Source organism: Equus quagga, chromosome 3 (assembly GCF_021613505.1).
Source record: "Equus quagga isolate Etosha38 chromosome 3, UCLA_HA_Equagga_1.0, whole genome shotgun sequence".
Classification (NCBI taxonomy): Eukaryota; Metazoa; Chordata; class Mammalia; order Perissodactyla; family Equidae; genus Equus; species Equus quagga.
In genome coordinates this window covers 75,300,551-75,322,138 of record NC_060269.1, presented here as the reverse complement: position 1 = coordinate 75,322,138, position 21,588 = coordinate 75,300,551, and the positions used below count along the sequence as shown (strand labels likewise).

Here is a 21,588-nt window from a genome sequence, read left to right as displayed (position 1 = left end):
CACCCACTAGAATGGCTATGACAAAACAGACAGACAACAATAAGTATTGGCTAGAAATTGGAGAATTGATACCTTCATGCATTTTTGGTGGGAATGTAGTATAACGCAGCTGCTTTGGAAATCAGTTCCTCAAAAAGTTAAACATAGAGTCACCATGTGACTCAGCAATTCCACTGGAAGATATAAGTCCAAGCGAAATGAAAACACTTGATCACACAAAAACGTGAACACCAACATTCATAGCAGCATTCTTCATAATCGCCAAAAGTACAAACAACCCAAATGTCCATCAACTAATAACTGATAAACAAAATGTAGTATATCCGTACAATTAAATATTATTCAGTCATAAAAAAGATTGAACTATAGATGCATGCTTTAGTATGAATGAACCTAAGAACATTATGCTAAGTGAAAGAACCCAGACACAAAAGATCATATATCTTACAATTCCATTTATATGAAATGTCTAGAATAGGCAAATCTATAGAGACAGAAAGTAGATCAGTGGTTGCCAGCGGCTGGGGGACGTAGCGGGTGGGGAGCCATTGGTACTAGACACTGGTTTCTTTTGGGGGTGACGAAAATGTTCTGGAATGAGATAGTGGTGATGGTTCACAATCTTGTGAATATACTAAAAACTACTGCATTGTATACTTTAAAATGGTGGCTATTATGGTATGTGAATTATATATATAAAAGAAAAATGGTGGCAAAACAAATCATTACTCACCTTCACCGCTAACTGTTGTGTTTAATGAAGAAACCGTTGGGGGAGATGTTTTAAAGGATTCTGGGCTAGGTGTTCCTAGTTTGATAAAATAGATGACATTATTATTAATCACAATATCATCTCACCTGTCAAGGAATCAACAAAAGTAAGTCACATCTGGAGGTGGGCTGACATCCCTCTACGAATGTGCTGGGTGAGCCTCAGTCTATCTTTAAATTTTCCATTTTCCAGCACACACACACACACATTTTTGTATGATAGGCCCAAAAAGCAAATTTTCATTACAGACTGTTACCTGGGTATCTTTAAACATGCAAAAAAACTATTGTAAAAATCAGTGAAAATCACTTTGTTTTTACCAGTGGGGAAAATGTCCCGATTAATAGGACCTAGGAGTAGCATGCCTTTTTTTTCAGAATTATATTTCATTTTGTTGATTTAGTTATGACAATGAAACTTCCAAATAAACAAAAATCATAAAGGAATTTGCAAACCCTATAATTATTTAATTTGTTAGTTTGTGAAACAGTCATTGACTTTCCACTCTGTGCAAATCTTTCTCCTAGACTCTTGAGAGCAGTATCCAACTCTTAGTCATATTTTTAATCCAAATAGTATCAAGAACAATTCCTGGCACACAGTAGGCATTTAGTAAATGCTATTTCAGATGAGATGGCACTCACACAGGACATGGGGACCAGCAAAGGGACAAAGACTTGCTTCAAGTAGTGAACACAACTCTGCACAGTTTACCTAATGTTTTAAAACTCTAGTGCAGAGGAGAGTTTCCAGGGCTCACCTGCTGGAGCTGTCCAGCAGAAGAGACTAAGGAACCCAGGAGGGAGGACCTTTGGAGGATCACGAAGGATAAGCACCTCCAGGCAGGTGGCGAAGGTTTTGTGTACTGCTCAGTCCTCTGTCTTTCCTGCCTTCTAGGGCATCTAGGTTATTATAGCAGTGGGAAATGGCTGTGATAGGCAGAGTCTGTGAATTATAATGCAGACAGCAATGAAGCACTTAAGACTTTCTAAGTCTACACTCATATGTGGTTATATTTGAAAAGAAGAAATCTACAAATTAAGCTTTATTCTTAGAAGCTAGGTTTGAGATTTTGCATTGCCCACTTACGTGATGCCAACATCTTAAGGTAAAGATGTAAAGATATAAGTAAAGTGTCCCCTCCAGCCAGACAGGGCACCTTTGTTTTCACTTCCTCACTCCTCTGTGGTTCTTGGCACCAGTAATAGGCAAACTGAATTTTGAGAGTCACCTTCCCATTATGTTTCACTGGCATATGTCTTACACATTGCTTGAAAATTCAAGACATAGAGATGATTACAGGAAATAATTAGGATACATATATTGTAATAATGAATATAAATAGGAAAAGTGTCAAATGTGTGCAGTCTTTGAGGTTCTGAAGCCCTTGACCCTGTTCTTCTACAGCTGTTCTGACCTCACGTTTGAGAGGGGGAAAGGATGTAACAAAGCTGAGCTTTTCCTGAGTATTCAGCCTAGATCTTCCACTTGACTTCAGTCTCAACTTTGGTCTTCGGAAAAATGGAGAGCTAAATGGCTGTGCGTTGCTGGTGCTCCTGAACTTGTGTGTGAACAGTGATTGTGTGATCTTACTGAGGATTATTGTATCTAATCAGCGTAACAGTATCTATAACATAAACAGGACACAATTTATTTTGGATTTATTGTTTATGTATGATATTCACTTTCAAATATGGGTAAGCATTCTACATATAACCTATAGTGAAATTCTTCTTATGTGCTAAACAGGTTAAAATTCCGAAGTATAATTGCATGCTTATTGTAAGAATAAAATATTGTAATAACTAATGATGATTGTGATTTCTGTTAATTTTATGTACAAAACAATGATTAGATACTTTAAAGTAGTTAATACAAGAAATAGACTGAATTTAATATGAATAGTAAGAGAATACTATAGCTATATGTCTTTAAGAAATTATATCACATTGAGTCAAAAAATAAAAGATGAAATCATTAAAATATCATAATTATACTCTCTGTAGAATTGTTTAGTGAACTAGCATTTATAATGTTTTCAAAATAACCTTTTAGAACTGTGTTTAATTCCATTTACCACACAGGGTTTCAAGAAAATGTTTAATTTATAAACATTTTATATCTTGTGAGGATAAACTAAAAGCAAAATGTCAATTTTATCACCTCAAAATTCTATGAAAAATAAAAAACAAAAAAATCATGTACACAGATATCCCAGGTAATTCATCTTCAATTCAAACTCAACAGAGTCTAAAGACAATGGATAAAAGAAGAACAATATGCAGAAAAATGAGGTATCCAAACCAATTTTTTCCCCCACTAATCACATAAGAAAATTTATAAGAATGTTTTTTAAAAGCCTATTCTTTATAATTTTTATCTTAGTCATTTTCTAGAGAGATAGTGCATCTTAAACATCTCCATAACTGACATCCTATATGCAAGAGATGGCCCCAAAATAGCTGGCTCCCCTACGAAACTCAGTTGAAACTGAATTTCTATTTAGCATAAGAAATTTTTAGCATTAGTGTTAGAAATTTTTATTCCTGCATTATAATTCAGCTTATTAATTGGACTATTAAATGTTTTAAAAACAAAGCTGAGGGGCCGGCCCCATGGCCAAGTGGTTAAGTTCCCACGCTCCGCTTTGGCGGCCCGGGGTTTCACCAGTTCTGATCCTGGGTGTGGACATGGCACTGCTCATCAGCCCACACTGAGGCGGCATCCCACATGCCACAACCAGAGGCACTCACAACTAGAATATACAACTATGTACTGGGGGGCTTTGGAGAGAAGAAGAAGGAAAAGAAAAAGATTGGCAACAGATGTTAGCTCAGGTGCCAATCTTTAAAAAAAAAAAACAAGCTGAATTAATAGCTACATTTTAAGAATGAAATTTCAGGTTTATTTTTGTACCCTAGAAGTTCATTTTATGATGATGATATGCAGCATCTGCCAAATGTTGATTCGGTTCTGGCCATTGGACCTTCGAAGAAAATGGGCAGTGCATTTGATTCACATGTAGAAAGAGGTCAGGTGTCACTGGGCAAACCTGGGCAGTGAGCCCTGCTCTGGGTGCAGCCTGTCAATCGCCTCTGCCACCGGGACTGCGGGGCTGCAAGAATTCCCGTCTCGGTCGCACATTTTCCACTATTCTGATGATAATATTTCTGTCGTTGTCCGGAGAAAGAAAATCTCTGTGCTTTACATAGACTTAAGACTATTAAATCGAGTGTCTTTTGACCTTTAAACAAGAAAATTCTGTTGGGCAGCCTTAAGATGAAAATAAAGAAGCTTCTCCATGGTACAATTTGGTAAACACTTTTATTGTGGCTCAGGTGACCATGTTGGCCATGAGGAAGGGGGATTAAGGAATCACTTCACTATAGATATAACTTTTGTGATATTATTGTTTAATCTAAAATAATTATTTTGGAGGATAAGACAATGTATAAAACTCCCCAAAATATAAACACCCACACAGACCTGAAGTTAAGAAACCATCCATTCTGATACACGGTTTAGAATATGAGAATTTGAGACAAATTTCCCATTATCTTCATTATCTGTGTGTTAATTACATGGCCTTTAGGAGCCTGGGCAATATCCAGTATATATAGCCTGACTTACCTACACCCTTGATATATAAATGGGATCAAGTAAGCCAGGCAAAAGGGAGTTCCTTTCTCTGTCTTCCTTTTCCTCTGTTGTTCTCTCATTTTCCTACAAGCACTATGGGCCCCCAGCTGCCTGTTGGCTCCACCCATCCCTCCTGCCACGCTGGACTTTCTGTTTCTCATACTCGACCAGAGCAGCTGTGGCCGTCAGAGCCTGCCTTTCCTTCTTCATCTCCTATTGCAAATCTTTTTGACATTTGTAATAAATTGTCTATACTTTTTGAGATGCACATTCAGCGTACAGGGGTAAAAATGTCATAAAGTTTGGATTCTCTTCAAAATACTTTGACAACCAGATAAAAAGAGAGACAAAGGAAAAGAAAGAAAGAGAGAAGGAAGGGAGGCAGAGAGGGAGAGAGGGAGGGTGGAGAAAGAAAAAGACAAAGAAAAATGAAGCAAATGTGGTAGAATTTGGATAATTATTGATTCTGGGAGCTGGCATACAGAGATTAATTATGGCACTCTACTTTTGCGTACATCTGAATATTTTTATAATAAATTAAAAAAGAAAAACTATTCTGGCCTATTGCAATTTTTACAATTGACTGTGAATAATTTAAAACTTATCTGGAGAACTTTTGAAGAACACAGACTAGAGTTTAGTTTTTAGTACTAGGGTAATATAAAACGGTAAAAGTGCCCAAGAAAACAAATTAAGAGGAATGTGTGTGTGTATATGTAATCTTAAGTGTTCTATGTACTTGCCTCAGAGAAGGGTGCTTCTGTGTCCCTCCACAGGAGCCACCAACTCCTGGTGTCACGAATGACTGTTCTGTGTGAACGCCTCCCCCGCCCAGCCCTCTCAGGGTCATTTAACGCAGCAGTTGGTTAGGGCTTGTGTCACTATTTGTACAGTGTTATTCACACGGACCATTGTAGGCAGGGCTAGGAATCTTCCCACTGAGAAAGTGTAAGTTCCAAGTAGTTAACATAAGAATCGTGCCACTTCTGCCCTTTCAGTCTCCATGAAATGTCAGTACCTAGCTTCTCTGTATTAGTATTTTTTGTGGGGATGTTGTTGATTGCAAAATAATATGCTTTTACCAAATCAGTGCAATTTTATGCCAAGGACTCAACTGGCAACTCATAGAGAGAGAGTGAAGCTTAAACCCTGGCAACATAGGATTGAGACAATTTTTTTAAATAAAATAAAAATTACAGTGTGCAGGAGTTGTCTAGAGGCTTGATGGGCCTTGGCTTCCTGCTTGTGTCATCTGGAATGTCCCTTGCTTGGAAATACAGTTGGTACCACATTCTGGAATAAAATCTCCTGTGCTGCCCTCACTGGTAACGCTTTCTCCTGGCTTGGTAGAGAAGTTATAGGAGAATTGGCTTGGTTTCACCTTAGAATTAAACATGTCATAAATAATGGGCTATATTTGTAATACCCTTTTTCTCTAAAATCATCACCCCCTTCAAGCCAGTGAACTAGCTCTCACTAGTCCTCAGCATGTGTTTGAGCTTGGTTTTAGAGTGAAAGTTAAACGAGGAGCAGAGAGGCAAGAAAGACAGCAGTGGGAATTTCAGTCATCTGTCCATTAGGGTATATGATTTTTATGTCTTTCTGTGACCTTAGCATTCTAACCAGTTTCTGCCCATAAGTGATCAACAAACAATTCTATTTTTCCCCTCCATTGATTACTGGACCTGAATGAAATACCTCGTTTTATGTGTGCTCCAGGATGGACAATGCAGTATGCATTAGATTGATAACCTCTTGGGTTTTTAATTAAATGATCCTAATGGCTCGTTTTACTTTTCATGGATGGTAAGGTAATCCCTTTTGACACCTAGAACCATAAAACATGGTACGGTTGCTCTCACTCAGCCTGGTAACAATAATGATGATATTGCTACTCAACCCACACATTAAATCTATTATCAGCCCAATACAACCAACAAGATCAGTTTTTATTAATTCAGTTTCACCTTGTTAGCTGTGCTGCTTAAGTGAAGAACTAGAATCTTTAGAAAGATATTTTTATGAGTTAGGAAATGGTAATTTTTTTCTTCTCTAAAACTAAACTTTGTGTATGTAACGTTCACAATAGGACCATTCTCAAACAGGAAATGATCCAAACGGCTCTGGTCAAAGAAGCCCACTGAGATCTCAGGCTTCTGTATTCAACCCCAAAGAACTGTGAAATAGCACAGACCTTCATAACAATAGAGAGGAGATCCCAAATTATTTTTCTGTGAGTAAATCATATAGGTGCTCCTAGTTTTATTTGTTAAAGTTAGAGTAGATTTCACTAAGAGTAAATCCTACCTTTGGGAGATGTAACGGTTGATTTCAAAGTAGGAGATGGTGATGGTGTTGTGGTTGGTGTTGGTACAGATGTTCTTGTTGCAGCAACTGTTGACTGTGATAATGCAGAAGTGGTTGCAGTGCCATCAACTGGAAAAAGTAAATAGTGTTAAAGCAGCTGCATCAAAATTCACATTTATTTTGCTAATCAACAGACTAGTATGTTTAAATAAAGCAAACTGTATGTGTCCTGCTGCTAATCTAGTCAGGAAGGCATGGCTTTAGAATCAATTTTCTAATTGTTATGAATTCAGCCTTGAATGTGGTATTCATCCACTGATTCCATTTGTTTCTCCCCAGTGGCATGAATTTTCAGGACGGCTGGCAAGAACATGCTGTGGTTCAGACTGAAACAAAATAATATTGACAAAACTAGTGAGGAATAAATGTGTAAATTTGAAATTTAACAATATTTTTAAGCCAACTAAATTAATACTGTCAGATGAAATAACCAAATAGACACTCTTTGGGCAGTGCATGTTTTACTAAAAATTTTCTATATATATTGCAAAGAAAGACAATAAATTTTGAGGAAATTCAACAATTACAACATGCTTAAGTTTTTGATGATGGAAACACCATAAATCTGCATTTTCAAATGATGCATTTCTCTAAGTTGTAACAAACAAAGGAACAGAAATAAAGGCAATATATTATTATCTATATTATATATTTATTTTTATGATTCTTTTTTTGGCAATAGAAAGTCAATAGTTAATAATAATTCTTAAAACTTTCATTGAAATATTATTACTATTTTTTCAAAGTGATGTAGGACTTAATTCTCAGGGCTATGAAAAGATTTGTTTTACATAATATTATTATAATTTATTAGCATTTATATCATCTTTTTAATCCTCTATTTTGTTGATCTTATTTCTATACACCCACTGTTATACTGAAGATCAAAAAACAGCAAACAAATGTCTACAAAGAACTTGGAAAAAGTATTCATACCCATGGAAGGAATTATTTTTATGTTGTTACTTCACCTGTATAAATAGAGTATAGTATAACATGTTAGTTAAGAGGGTGGATTTTCAATAACAAAAAGTTATGTTCAAATCCCAAACTGGCTATGTCATTTCAGTAAATGTATGTTATTAGCCTGACTTCTCAAATTTAAATTTCATCTAAAATCTTCCTCTTTGAATCTGAGAAAAACCAATCATCTTGCACATCAGTGAAAATCAATGTTTCGATAGAATATATTTCCTGTTTCATTTTATAGCCTGAGGTGGTTGGAAGTATTAACACTTAGCACCAACTTTGTTTATAGACAGTACATAGAAATTGCTTATGTATTCAGCACATATAGATGTGTTCAGCACACACAGAGATGACAGAACTGCCTTTCACAGACTTTACAGAATTGAAATCAAAAGCTTTTTTCACTTCTGGAGATACACTTCACACCCTTGGTCTCTCCCGCCCCCTCCTCCTAATATTGAGCAGAGAAAAGGGACACGCATGTTTGCGGTTATCTTTTCTGGGTTAGTCATTTTGTTCTCGCTTTCTTTTTGTCCAATAGGCCATGATGTAACGCTAATTTCTAAGTTTAAATTGAGGTTGAAGAAGTTATTCAAAGAAGCACATACCACTTTGACTAGAAAATTCACCTGCAAATAACTAGAACGATCTGCCTCTGTTGACTTGCTCAATATTAACAGCCTTAATGTCTGAGTATAATCAACATCTCCAGAGATATTTTTCTTATTTCTTTCTTCTCTCCCTTCATCCCTTCCCTCCTTCTTTCCTTTTTTTTCCACAAACACTTATGGAGTAACGTATATGAAAAGCATGATTAGATAGAGTAAAAGGATCTATGATGTACCATATAATGTCACCCTTGAGTAGTTTTCCATCTGGTGGGTAACATAAATCTGATGTACGATACATAATGAAGGATATTTTTTATGTGTGGTGCAGATCAGTGTTTTTCAAACTGTAGGTTGTGACGCAACTAAAGAGTAATTAAAATCCATTTAGTAGATTGCAGGCAGAGCTTTTGCCAAATGAAAGAGAAAAGAGACAACACTAGAGTGATGTTGCAAATAATCAGAGTGAGTGTTGTTTCATGAAGCTTTTGTTTAGGGGGATGTGTGAGTTTGAATGAAATGTGCGCCAATGCAAAATATATTTCTTACTGTGATTCCAGCTAAAAATTGGAAAGCTACTAGACAGAAAAAATTGGGCAAGAGTTTATCAGATAAAAGATGACCACCCTGCTAACAGCAGCAAGGAATACTTCATGAGATACTTGACATAGGAGCTGGAGCTTGAAGGGCAAGTAGTATGCCCACACAGGGAGAGGAGAGGCATGAGCAAAGGTCTGGAGGGGGAATTGAGAGGTATGCGGAGGACTGCAAACAGTTCTTTCTGGCTGGTTTGCAGCATGCTATGAAAGGACCTAGTGGATGTTGTCTGGTAGAGCTCTGGTGGCCAGATTGTTGAGGACCGTGAACGCTAAGTTGGGGACTTAGGACTTTATCGACAAGATAGTGGGGAGCCATGGAAAGTGATCAAATAGAAATTCCACTGTAAGAAAAACAGTGGGGATATGAGTGGAGCAAAGAATGAGACGACATCAGTTCAACTGAACGGCAAGCCCCCATTTTTATGTTTCCCAATGTCCTCTGCCCTCTTAAAGTCATTGAGATCAGTGAGTTCGCACCCATCAAATGACACGAGGCAAACAACAAGTAGGCAGATTTCTAACCACTGATGTGGTAAGACTGACGTGTTCTGTAGGCTTCTCCTCCTCACCACCCTTCAACACATTTGACCACTGATTTCCCTGAGTAAAACCTTAACCCATTAGCACTCATTAACATCTCCAATATTTGTTCTTCCAATTGTTCCACAGAGTATGCCTTCTTTTGGCAAGGACTGACAACAACTCCTAAAAGCACTGCCACCATGCAGCAGGTTCAATGTGAGCACTTTCTGAGGATTATTTCATTTAATCTCAACAAAGACACTAAGATGCTTGTACTCTTATAATCATCACTTTACAGATGAGACACTGAGACACAAAAAGAGTAAGCAGCTTGCCCACGTTAGACACTGGAAAGTGATACAGGTGCAATTTTAATTCAGACAGCCTGGACTCCAGAGAAGATAGCTTCACTACCACACAGCTGGCTATGCAAAGCCATGGACCCCAGTTCCGCCTGCTCTCTGTCTTTGACAGGCTGTAATATTAAAAAGGAGGAACTGAGTAGACACACAGATGTTTTGCCCTTATGTACCTGGATGAGGAAACAGACAAAATATCTCACTATTTTTTTTTAAAATAACGAACACTCAGTCATATACATATATATACACACACATATAAAATGTTTCCATGTTAGACTTAAAGCTTTAAAGGAAAATTCCAATCTGCTAAAACTATTTATATTTGAAAGATAAAAATAGAGATTTCCTCAGTTCAAAAAATTCTGCAAATAGAAACTTTGTTTTATGATGCTGTGGAAAAAGAATTATTCCTTAACCACCACTGTTGAAGGTTTTACTGAACATGATGCAAGTAACCATCAGTTATGCCTTTACTGCATTATCTGTAAATTGCTTCTAGGTTTGATTTGATCTCATAATAAACTATTGAGGAAAATGGTTTATTCTGAAGATCTTCTCTTCGCAAGACATGGTGACATAGCATTTTTCCTCTCTTTACCTCCAAAGATGAACTTAACAAGGAGACTGTGCTTCATGACCTTGCTGGGCCACACCAGAGAGTGCTGCTCTTGGGATGCTGTGAGAGAAACAGATGGCACTTTGTCCGGATTCCACCCTACACCCCCACAGCCAGACGGACGGAGCATGGGGGATACTGCGACCCTGGTTTCCTATACTATGAAGGGATGAAGCATTATTGAGATTTTAATAAAAGAACTATCTTAATTATAAAAATTATATGATAGATTTATGCTAAAGTGTTCTGTAGACCTTAAATAGTTCTACATTCTCTTTAGTTCAAGACAGAGAATTCCCAACTGTTCACACATAACACCATATCGCACCTTTCATGTGAACTTGCATTTCTTGTCTTTGAGAATTCATCTTATGGCTGGAAACTAAGTATTGTATTCTCTCCCATTTTCAAAGGATCAAGTCATCTACTCCAATCTTCTTAGACATGCTTTGTAATTACCTTTCTAGATAACTCATAGATGCTCTAAAAGTCGAAATTTTCTCCCTCCTCATAATGAGCGGTTCTCTCTCCAGCTACCTTTTCCCCTCCCAGGTCTACATCTAAAGGCCACTGGAAATCCACTACTGAAAAGGACAGATCTTGCTTCTTCCAGGTCAGCACCAACACTGAATGATACTAACTTAGAATTCTAGGACTTGAGACCTGTATCCTAATGTAACATAATCCCTACATTTTATGGCTTACAAAATGTACGAGTTTAAGGTGGTTTCAAAAGATCACAGCACTGATTAGGAAAAAAGTTCCCTTGATCTCCAATTCAGCACTCTGCCTTGCAACACAGAGAAAGCTGTTTCTGTTTCTAACTCTACTATTTGGGCCTATGGAATGCTCTTCTGGCAGAGAGGGTGCTGAAGTTTCCCTCCAAACTCTCTCTGAGAAAATCCTTACTTTGCCAGTTTAACCATAAACAAAATTTCAGAAGAAAGTTTTAAATTCTTATTTTTTTGGCGAGTGGCTAGTTAGAAAGATCTTTGTCAAAAGTCTTATTAAACAATTCACTACACGCTTTCCAGGAGGTATTGCTTGCTTTCACTGAGAAAAAAAAAAAACTGTGCTGAAAGCAGCTTGCAAGTGACTAGTTAGAAATATCTTTGTTATAAGTCTCTTTTGTAATTATAGATGGAAATATATGATTCATGTCAGAGCTAAAGATGTTTTAATTTTTTCCTTTTCTTAAGGCATAATCACAATCAGAAGTTTATAAACTGTCTATATCTTAGAGTTTTAAACTCTTTAAGGAAATAGAGGGTTGATTTCTTTAGAAATATGAAATCACAGTATATACAACAAATGTTCCTAGCAGCCCTCAAAGTGCCATTATTAGGGTATAATTTCATTACCTAGAACAAGTAATGTATGGAAAATTGAAGGTAAAACAGATACTTTTATATGTCAGTGGCTTATAATGTATTATTTTTCACTAATTCACGTTGTCTTCATGCAATGCCACTTGCTATACATCCCTACTCCCTCATATTTTTAGAAATTTTACACAGATTTTTATCTTGGAACAAAGCAATTCTGAATTGTTCAGATATCCTTTGCAGATGCTATCTCCTTGTGCATCACGGCTTATAATGAATGTAGATCCACTTCCTAAGTCTGCATGTGATGGCAGTGCACAAATCTGGGTATTATCAATGGTGGCTGAAATTATAAATTTCACAGTAATTTGTCAGTAATTACTAGCATTATCATTCTTGTTCACTTGATACTGTATATCTTCTTTGTTAGTAAAAGATCACTGGTGAAGTTGCAAATTTCAATTTTCCTTCACATATTAAAAATATATATTAAAATATGTTAAAATATACACATACATAATGTGATATATTACAAATATATGTATAAAAGTAAAATATATTAAAAGTATAATATAAATAAAATATGGTACCACTTTCCATATTCCCATCAAAACAGAGCCTTCATGAGAAACACGGCACCAACTCCTTTTGATGATCAGTTTCATATCAATACATTTTTACACTAATGGTGACTATTCTCTTTTGACATAGCAAAGATCACTTTGGTTTACCGCCAACCAAATTAAATGCAGTTAATTGTTTTCTTGTTTAAAAGAAAAAACATTTATTATGTGATATGTATCCTTGATGATTTCTTCTGTTTGCATTGATCCAAAAATGTCATAACATCCTATATGAAATGTACGAGTAACTCACTAGCCAATAAGTTACTTGCCTCAATAAGCATTTATTAAGTGTTTATTTCAATAGGAGCTAAGGAAAAATAAAAAGTATGTTTTTCCTACGGGAACTTATTTTGTTTCTCAAGCTATACATATATGAAACTACGATAAGATTATGCCAAGGCGCCATATAAAAATGGTGCCGTATAATTATTACTATTTATAGCTTGTTTGACACAATGTTAAACAAAATCAAAGTAAGGTGATATCTCCCTACGTGTCTGAGATAATCAGAGTAACTTTCTTGGAGGAAGAGATTTCAAGAGGACACAGGTAACTGAACACGATGAAGAAAGAAAAAATGTTTCATGAGAGAAAAGGAAGAAAGGATATTCAAATAGAAGGGGAAAGTCAATAGTGCCAAATAAAACACAAGCCAGACAACATGAGGCCTGAAAGGTGGCATTGATGATATCGGACACTTATAAGCAGAATCTTTTGGGAGAGGAAAAGAGGAAAATCTCGCTTTCAATGAAAACATCAGAGCTAGTTGTAACTCTTGGAAAAAGAACTTTAAATTTAAAGTTCCTTTTCAATTAAGGGTAACAAAATACTGTAGTAAGCACAAAATTTTGGAGAATGCTTAAATTTCCTAGGTGTAATGAATTTGGGGAGTAAGTCAGAAGAAAATCTCATCTCTCAGGGAGAGAAAAATATTCAGATAAGTGGGAGAAAACTGTGCCCGAAAGAGGCATCTCCTCAGGTTCCAAGCCATCTGTGAGGCAGGGAGAGAACGCCCAGCCTGGCAGGCTCCGATGGGGACAGGTGTCACAGCCACCTGGCCCCTCTCGGGAGAACAGGAAGCCAGCAGTACATTGGTGAGTTTCTTAAAGAGAAAACAACAATATCTGCAAAATGGACCTGCGACTCCAAGGTGTTTGGGCTGACAAACGAATGGAGGCGCCAGGCACACTGCCTCCACCCATCCCCATGGCAGGGTGAGCTGATGGGGCCATGCAGTTATTTTTCCCTCACAAAACCGCTGTGATTCTTTAAAAATCGTGCTCCATAATAACGAGATATTTGAGATTGCAGACCCTATTATAAGGGGATTTTTGGTATATTGTATCTAGTTTGATTGAGGAGTTCCAACTCCTTGAGGCATAAAAAGGCAAAGGTTCTATTTAATATTTACAGGCAGAGGGTAGGAGGGGAAAGGAACAACCTGCCATGCTCTTGGTCTCTTAGACGGTTGACCCACGCCTCTGCACCATGCTCTGCTCTGGCTCCAGAGAGGAGCTGGGGCTCTGCAGCTCAAAGTCTCCTCCAGGAAAGCAGACGCTCAGGCTTTGCACCTTCCTGTAGGCACCAGCAGACTAGACAAGCACGTCTCCCAGCACACCGCAGGGCCTCAGGAAGGGGATCGATTTGGGGGCCTTCTCAGTCCTGGGCGGAGCAGCACCGCTCTGTGCCTTCTCTGGGCTCCACAGAGGGGCAGCAATAAGAGAGGACAGCACAGCCCTATTCTCTAATGGTTCCAGCTTTCCTCTAAGCCTAGAATGTAGCCACTTGAAATCTGGAGTCTGAACTACAGAATCTCCTGAGCATTTTTTCAGAACCAGAATGGGTCTCCGTAGCCACTTTTTACCAGTGGATCACATTAGTTTAGAATAGTGACTTACACACGTGAAATGACACGATGGGAGCGGGGAGGAAGGTCCAGACCTGGCAATTAGCTAGCTGTGTAACTTTGTGTGGGCTGCTTTACCTCTCTGGGCCTCAGTTTCTTCTCTGTAAAAAGTGTCTGTTGAACAACTGTAAAACTGTGTTCTATCTAAGATTAAATTACAATGTAAATACCCATTACAGCAAATATGATATAAACTGCATTTCTACACACAAGAATAGGCTTGTACCTTAGAAGTTATACACATGGCTTTACAGAGTTATTAACTTGTGACCTGGGAGAAATCTGAGCCAAAAAGAGAATTCTGTACTTGAAGCGACAAAATTGACTACGTTCATCTGCAATCTGATAATGTTACTTGGACTAAATGTATTTCCCTTTGAAATGTTGGTCTACCCAGAACTAGAGAAAATGTTGAAGACGAAATTTGAAATAGACATTTAGAATACTTTGTTTTGCAATTTTCTTTTCAACATAGAAGAGCAAATGTAATAAGAGAAAATATTTTGTATAAGTAAATTAATTCCTAGGTGCACAAATAGAGCCCATATCAAGTAAGCTAGTCAGCGGCCCCTCACCAATGTGTGTGTAGGTCTGTGTGTGTATTCACATCTATATTTAATTAGTGACAACTGCTTCTAAAAGTAGCTTACAGAATTGCTTTTGAAGCTAGAAAATATTTGGCTGGATTTGAGATGTCTTATTATTTATCATTTCATCTACTCTTATTTTTGTCTTCTCTAAATGCAAAGAAAAACTCGTCAGCTGATTTAAAATGCACTTTAATTCCTATCAGTTGAAAGACTGTACTTTTGCTTTTAAAGAGGTAAAATAAAAGGACAAAAAAGTTATTTCCATTTTCTGAAAAGTCAAAGGTCATCTTTTCTTGCTCTAAAAAGAGTTATCTGAAGGGATGAGAAACTTTAAATAATAGTCCAAGAACGCAAGCATGTGTAACAACAATTACTTTCACATACATCACTTGATTTTAAGAACAATTTTGTGAAACAGTTGAACAGACAACACTGTTATCTCCATCTCATAGATGAAGACACTGAGGCCCCGGTCACTGATTGTGACTGGTTAAGATGCAGAGTCAGAAGCTGTTGGAGCCTTGTTTAAACTCGGATGCTCTCACTGCCTCTCACCTTCTTCTCCTCTCCACTGGCGAGAGCCTTGGCTCTGCAATGCCGTGTTTGTGAATGGCAGTTCTGCTACGCTTCCACATTAGCACTTGATGACCCCAGAGCACGACTGTTTTCTCTTATGTTATTTCTAATTGTTATGAAAATGTAACTAATTAAGGTATGTAAAGTATTGAAAGGAAAAAACATTGATCGTCAGTAGTAACCTCCCCTGTTTTTGGTTGACCTGCTACCTCATCCATCAGGGATTATGAAACAAATCAAAACAAAACAAAATCTCCTAGCTCAACGTTTGGTCTCACCTTGTCCATCATTAGAACATTGATGTGAGACAATTTTTCTGAAAAATTTAAGGGGCCAGCCCCATTGCATGGTGGTTAAGTCTAGCGTGCTCTGCTTCAGCAGCCTGGGTTTGCAGGTTTGGACCCCAGGTGTGGATCTACACCACTTGTCAGCCACACTGAGGCAGTGACCCACATAGAAAATAGAGGAAGACTGGCACAGATGTTAGCTCAGGGCTAATCTTCCTCACAAACACATACATGCACACACACACACAATTTAAAAGTAAGAAAGTCAACTTTTATTGTAATATCAGTGACTCACAGAAAATTTATGAAGGGCTTTCTAAGACATTTTTAAGCATTCTTTTCACTTTAGTTGTTACTTGTCCTGGATTTCAGACAATGTTGCAAAAGAAAAAATTTTCCTTTCTTGTTTTGGGGTAAAGCAATAGGGATATGGTAAATATGTTTGGTCTCACTTTTACAGCAAAATCACCAATTACTTTACCTTGACCCCATCAAACAGCTCTTTTGCCCTTTCTATTTCATTTGCATCAAACTATTTTTTAGCATGTATATCCAGTGTTCCCTGGGAATGCAAGAAAAGACACTAAGTTAATGAAAATAATCTCTTAGCAAGGACTAAAGCAAGAGGCAGCATAGCGTAGGGAGTGGACAACAGCAAGGCTCTGGAGCCACGGGCCCAGTAGTAGTCCAGCCCTGCCATTTACCAGCTATGCGCCTTTATACAAATTGCCTAAGCTTGTTAGTCTCAGTTTTCAATGTTACGGAAACCTGCCCTACAGGATTTTTGTGAAGATCAAAAGACTAATGTGCAAAAAAAGTGAGAGGTGCTCTAACATTTGGACTACACTTGACTTTATCCTGATTAAAAACTCAATGAGATGAAACATATTTTAGAGTTCTACCATTAGGTCAGATAAATCTATGTTTCTTGCTTATAATGCCCCTAAATTCTTGCAGGGCCATGTCCAACACAGTCAGTAGGTTCAAGCTAGTAAGGTCTTTCTGAAAAAAACTTAACCTCCTCCCTATATCATAACCTGATTCTTCCAATTGTGTCCTAACTTTGACAACCAACCAACTTTGTCCGATTTTACAAATTACTTTCATTATCTTCTTTTTCTAATATCCTTATACCATTTCTTTCAAGGAACTGTGGTTATAGTAGTAGAAAGAAAGATTGCAAGTAGAAAAAAGAAAACTTGGAAGCTGGTTTCACATGGTGGGATAGAGAGATGTCACAGGCTGCGGCTCCCTGGGCCCACGGTTGCTCCAAGATATGGGCATGGTACTCTTGGGACCTGCTGAGTCTCCACCAGGGATCGTTGCATCCGTAGTCACACTAAATATTGTCTGTATATTGAAAAAAATGATTCCCACATATATGCTACTATTTTTAAATATACACATCTTCTATGGTGATTAATAAAATACAAATGTAAAAACACTACTAAATATTCAACAGCCTTCTGTTTCCTCAATTAGTGGGTGCAATTATTATCTTACTAGGAAGGGAGTTCACAATTATTTCCATGTAAATGAGGACTTTATATTTAAAAAAATTGGGGGACCACTTCTTTGCGGATCTTAGTATATCAATTACAGTACAGTTTTGCTAATGGGACTGAAGTCTTCGTATAGCACTGCAAACAGAGCCAGAATTTGATATTTGTCTTATCCATTCCCTGCAAATAGTTAGGGATGCTCTTTAAACATGCATGACTCATACTTTTTAATTAGAAACAAATAAGCAGAGACTCTCAGAGCAGGGGATTTCTAGTGCCTGTGGCTCCAGTCTACACCAGCTCTAAGTGCTACAAGAAAAGTAGACCTTTTCTTTCTGCACATCTGTTTCCCCAGCTTCTCCCCATCAACGATGGAAAAACAACTCTGAATCGCACGCCCAGGAAGACCCTTTCATGTATTTATATAAGAATAGAGAAGAAGTCATATGTCTACTTTCTGATTTTAGAGACTAGCTTTTATAGGATGTATTTTCCAAATTAAAAATATTTTGAACATTCCATTAAGATGTCATCAAAGGAGTCACTTGGGGTGGTTTAATTAAATCGAACACATTTAAAAATAACTCTGCATGTTGTGGGGTAGATGCAACCTTTGGAAAAGGAAAGAGCTTACAGTGAACATTGCGACGACTTTCGTACTTAACAGTAGGCAACAGACACGTTTCCAGAATATGCTCTCAAGGCCTGGTTGGGAACTATCTGCTCTGCTGACCAACCAAGGGGAGAAAGCAGGAAATTCATATTTAAAGAAAAGGAGAGCAAGAAGTAAACTATGTTCTTTTACTTCTCAATCAACTCAAATTTGTCTCATTATTTAAAAGTAATACCGTCCTGCATAATATTGCCCAATTTTAAGTAGAAAAATAAATGACTCCAAAAGCCCTTCCCCAAATGCCCAAGACAAAGACTAGGATGGAAAATTTGCCCTTATCTAAGAACAAACCATCAGGTGTATCTTTGCAAGAGGTGATTTCGGAAATTCAAAAGGATATCCAGAACTGTCAGAGACATGGAAAAGAAAGAGCTAGAGAGAGCTGAATGGGTCTGCCCAAGAAAATGGAAACACTGTCATTTTTAACCCCTGAGGGTGAGAGAGCCATAGATGGGGGAGGGGGGTGGAAGGAGAGAGAAAAGGCCAAGAAAGAAGGGGGGACATCAAAGGACTATTAAGAACAGGGATATCTAAAACTCCTCCTTAATTTTCCATCACTCTGATGTAAAGCGTCCCTTCCTTCCGTAAAGCTGGCTACTACACACGAAGTCTGCAAGTACCCACTAAGACTTTAATGAAGTGGATCTTTCTGGGCATGCACGAAGGAAAGGGGAACTACACTTGCTTGTGGCCGAAGAAAAGTTAAAGAGAATGACACAAGAAACCAAATGGAGTATAAGATTTGACCAATGCTGGAAGCTGGAAAGAAAGGGGAGCATGAGAATTTAATCCTTCCTCTGGCACAAAAGGTTTGCCGAAATGTGGGGCATTGGGCTTCTCCCCAGAGCACAGAATAAGTCTTCAATCTAAAGATATTTTTATATTAAAGGATGGAGATATCCAGTGACATCTGAATTATATAAAATTATTATCTTATTTTATTAAAATGCTATTTATTAGACTCAGAATCAAATTTGCTGAGTAGAGGATAATCATAAATTTGTTCTACAGCAAATTATTCCAGACAGAGTTGGCTATAAATTGTTTGCTTCACAAATATGGCAACCTCAATAATCAGAACAAATAGACTCTGAATCTAGAAAATAAGCACTTCAATGCAACAGCAATAATTACTTAAATCTGAGATATCACCAGTATTTAGCAGTAAAGCATTTTCTAAGTGTGAAGGTACCATTCGCTCACAGTTGACATTTATTAGTAAACTGATTTTTTTCTAGTTTTGGAGATGAATTCATGCCAGAACAATTAAATTTACTTTCCCAACAGAGTAACAGAGATATTGATAAAAGAAAACGAATAGATGTAATCTCATATTATCAATATATAATTAGTTTCTTTTATCAAGAAGCCTAATAAATATGGTGCTCTGGATAATTAAACACTTTTATTAGCTTAGAATCATTATGTAAAATATACCAGAATGATCAATTATCAAGCAATTCTAATAGGTAGCATCAACATTTACCTGTGTATCTTTAGCTACTAGTGCAGGACTTGACACTAGGCCTTTATTAAATGTTTATTAAATGCTAAATATGAGTAAGGCTTTTCTGGATAGCCAGAATCTCCAAAATATTGCAATTATTCTATCATTTTACAAAGAATTACCACTGGCTAAAAATACAAAGTAAAATAGGCGTTGAATTTATATTGAACACATGGTCTACTATTGAAACTACATAGTCAAATAAAGTTTCTGGGTTTAAATTTGCTAGAAATCTTTATTTCTTATACTTTATTACTATTTGTAAACATATCTCTGTTCTTTTGTGACCTCAATAGAGTTGAATGCTGGATAAATCTGTATTTATGATTTTTTTTTCTGATATAAGGTCTCTTTAAGATCTGGGAATCATTTGTGGGGCGTTTCCTGCGTTCTTGGAATTTTCCTTGTCTTTAGTGAGACTTCTGTAACATTTGAAAGCACTACACTTCATACTCTCCTGGGACATAAAGATTGCAGTGAAATGCATTTGCTAAGTTCAGAAGAGTCACTCACCAACTATCAAAATGTCCTCAGAACTCCTGGCCACTTTAACAGCGTCCTAGTGAAAACAAAGAGCTGGCAAAGGAAATGCCAAATTTGGCTGTAGCAGCCCCCTAAGATTTAATCTCCAGGAAAGAGTGTCCAAAATTTCAGTCACTCCTGAGGTTTTTCATATCCTTTATCTACTATTAGTTCCTTACTCTTTTTTTAAAATCAAATAACTTCTTAAAATTAAATTAAATTTTTACAAAGAAATATTATAACATTATCATAAAAAAAGACTAAGGTCACTGTCATTAATTGAAGTAACCATATAAATAAATACTCTGTAAAAAGTAATATTTTATGTATATACCATTAACTATGACGTTCCATGTGTGAGTCCTGCTCTCTCTATGTTGAAAAGTAACATTAGTGAATGTTAGGGCACAGTAAAGACCTAAGAACATCAAACATCCACTTAGATAAACAGAAGTATAACAGAGACTTGAGTCAATGTTATTTAATTCCATGACCACTGATGCCTAAAATTATCTCAAGTATCACCAGTTGTACCCACAATCCACCCTGGAAATACTGCTCTAGGTGAAAGCCTTTTAAGGCCACCCAATCAGTCTCAAAGTACCTTGTAATGCACCAAATTATAGCTTCCATATAGCAGAAAGTAGCGCCAATTCCATTTTTATTCTTCCTTTTTTCCTCATACTGGCACGCATTGTTCCCATCTTCCCTAAAGAACCAAGGTCAAAGGAGCCCAGAGCTCAGCACTGTTTAAGGGCTGATAATATAGGTACAAAGTAAGGGCTGAGTAGGTGATCATTGTCTCATATGACATTACCATCAACAAATGAGACTAAATTATAAGCCAGTAAATGAGAGCATCAATTTAGGAAAAAAGTTAGCACAGAATTTCTAATGAATCTGACCTTCACATTTTAGAAAATCATCAAAGCAGGTTTTTAAAGAATAGCACAATGAACTATATTTTAATATCTTGGATAATATTAAGGAAACCGACAATATAAAATTATTTTTCATTTCATTATTTTCATTTCTAACAAATAAATTATTTTTCATTTACTAGGATAGCGTTCAGTAGGAGTAAATATAAAGTGATACAGTATATATAAAGAAAATATAAAGTGAACAACAAAAGAGCAAAAGCAAAAAATATACAAATTTAGTAAAATACATTAAGAACAAATACAACAGGAAAAGCCGTAAAGTCAAAGAAAATCCCAAGAAAGAAATGAATAATTAGTACGATGCTCTATCTGAACATCGTACTTGCAAATGAAACTGTAGTGACGAGATCATGCTGTATAACTAAGAAATAACTTGTTTTGCTCAATAGTGGTTAGATTCTTATCATAACATGAATTCAATTTTGATCTTTGAATTTTAAACAAGTAGGAGCAAAATTGTCAAAGAAGGGGAGCTAATGTGAACAAAGACATAAATTGCATTCCAGGAAGAGAAGAAAAAGGAGTTGGCATGATTTACTGTTGAATCTGAGTTCTATCTACAATGACGACGCTTTTCTCAAAGTCCTATATATATAATTCTTAAGCCACACAATTGAACACTTAATGATTCCTTTTTACTCACTTAACATGGACAATAACTTAATGCCTACTATGT

The 21,588-nt window shown here is 36.8% G+C and overlaps 1 protein-coding gene across 3 annotated transcripts in view; it reads right to left on the bottom strand.

The window, feature by feature from the left end:
* The window catches only part of EMCN (endomucin), a 119,337-nt gene that overhangs the window by 77,475 nt on the left and 20,274 nt on the right, over positions 1-21,588 (bottom strand). For 2 of the 3 annotated variants that reach the window (XM_046656385.1, XM_046656384.1), the window contains exons 2-3: positions 6,719-6,847; positions 734-808 (exon numbers count right to left, since the gene is read on the bottom strand). In XM_046656385.1, coding sequence (XP_046512341.1) covers positions 734-808; positions 6,719-6,847 — 204 coding nt within the window. The remainder of the gene's footprint in view (positions 1-733; positions 809-6,718; positions 6,848-21,588) is intronic. The other variant, XM_046656386.1, reaches the window with a different exon arrangement.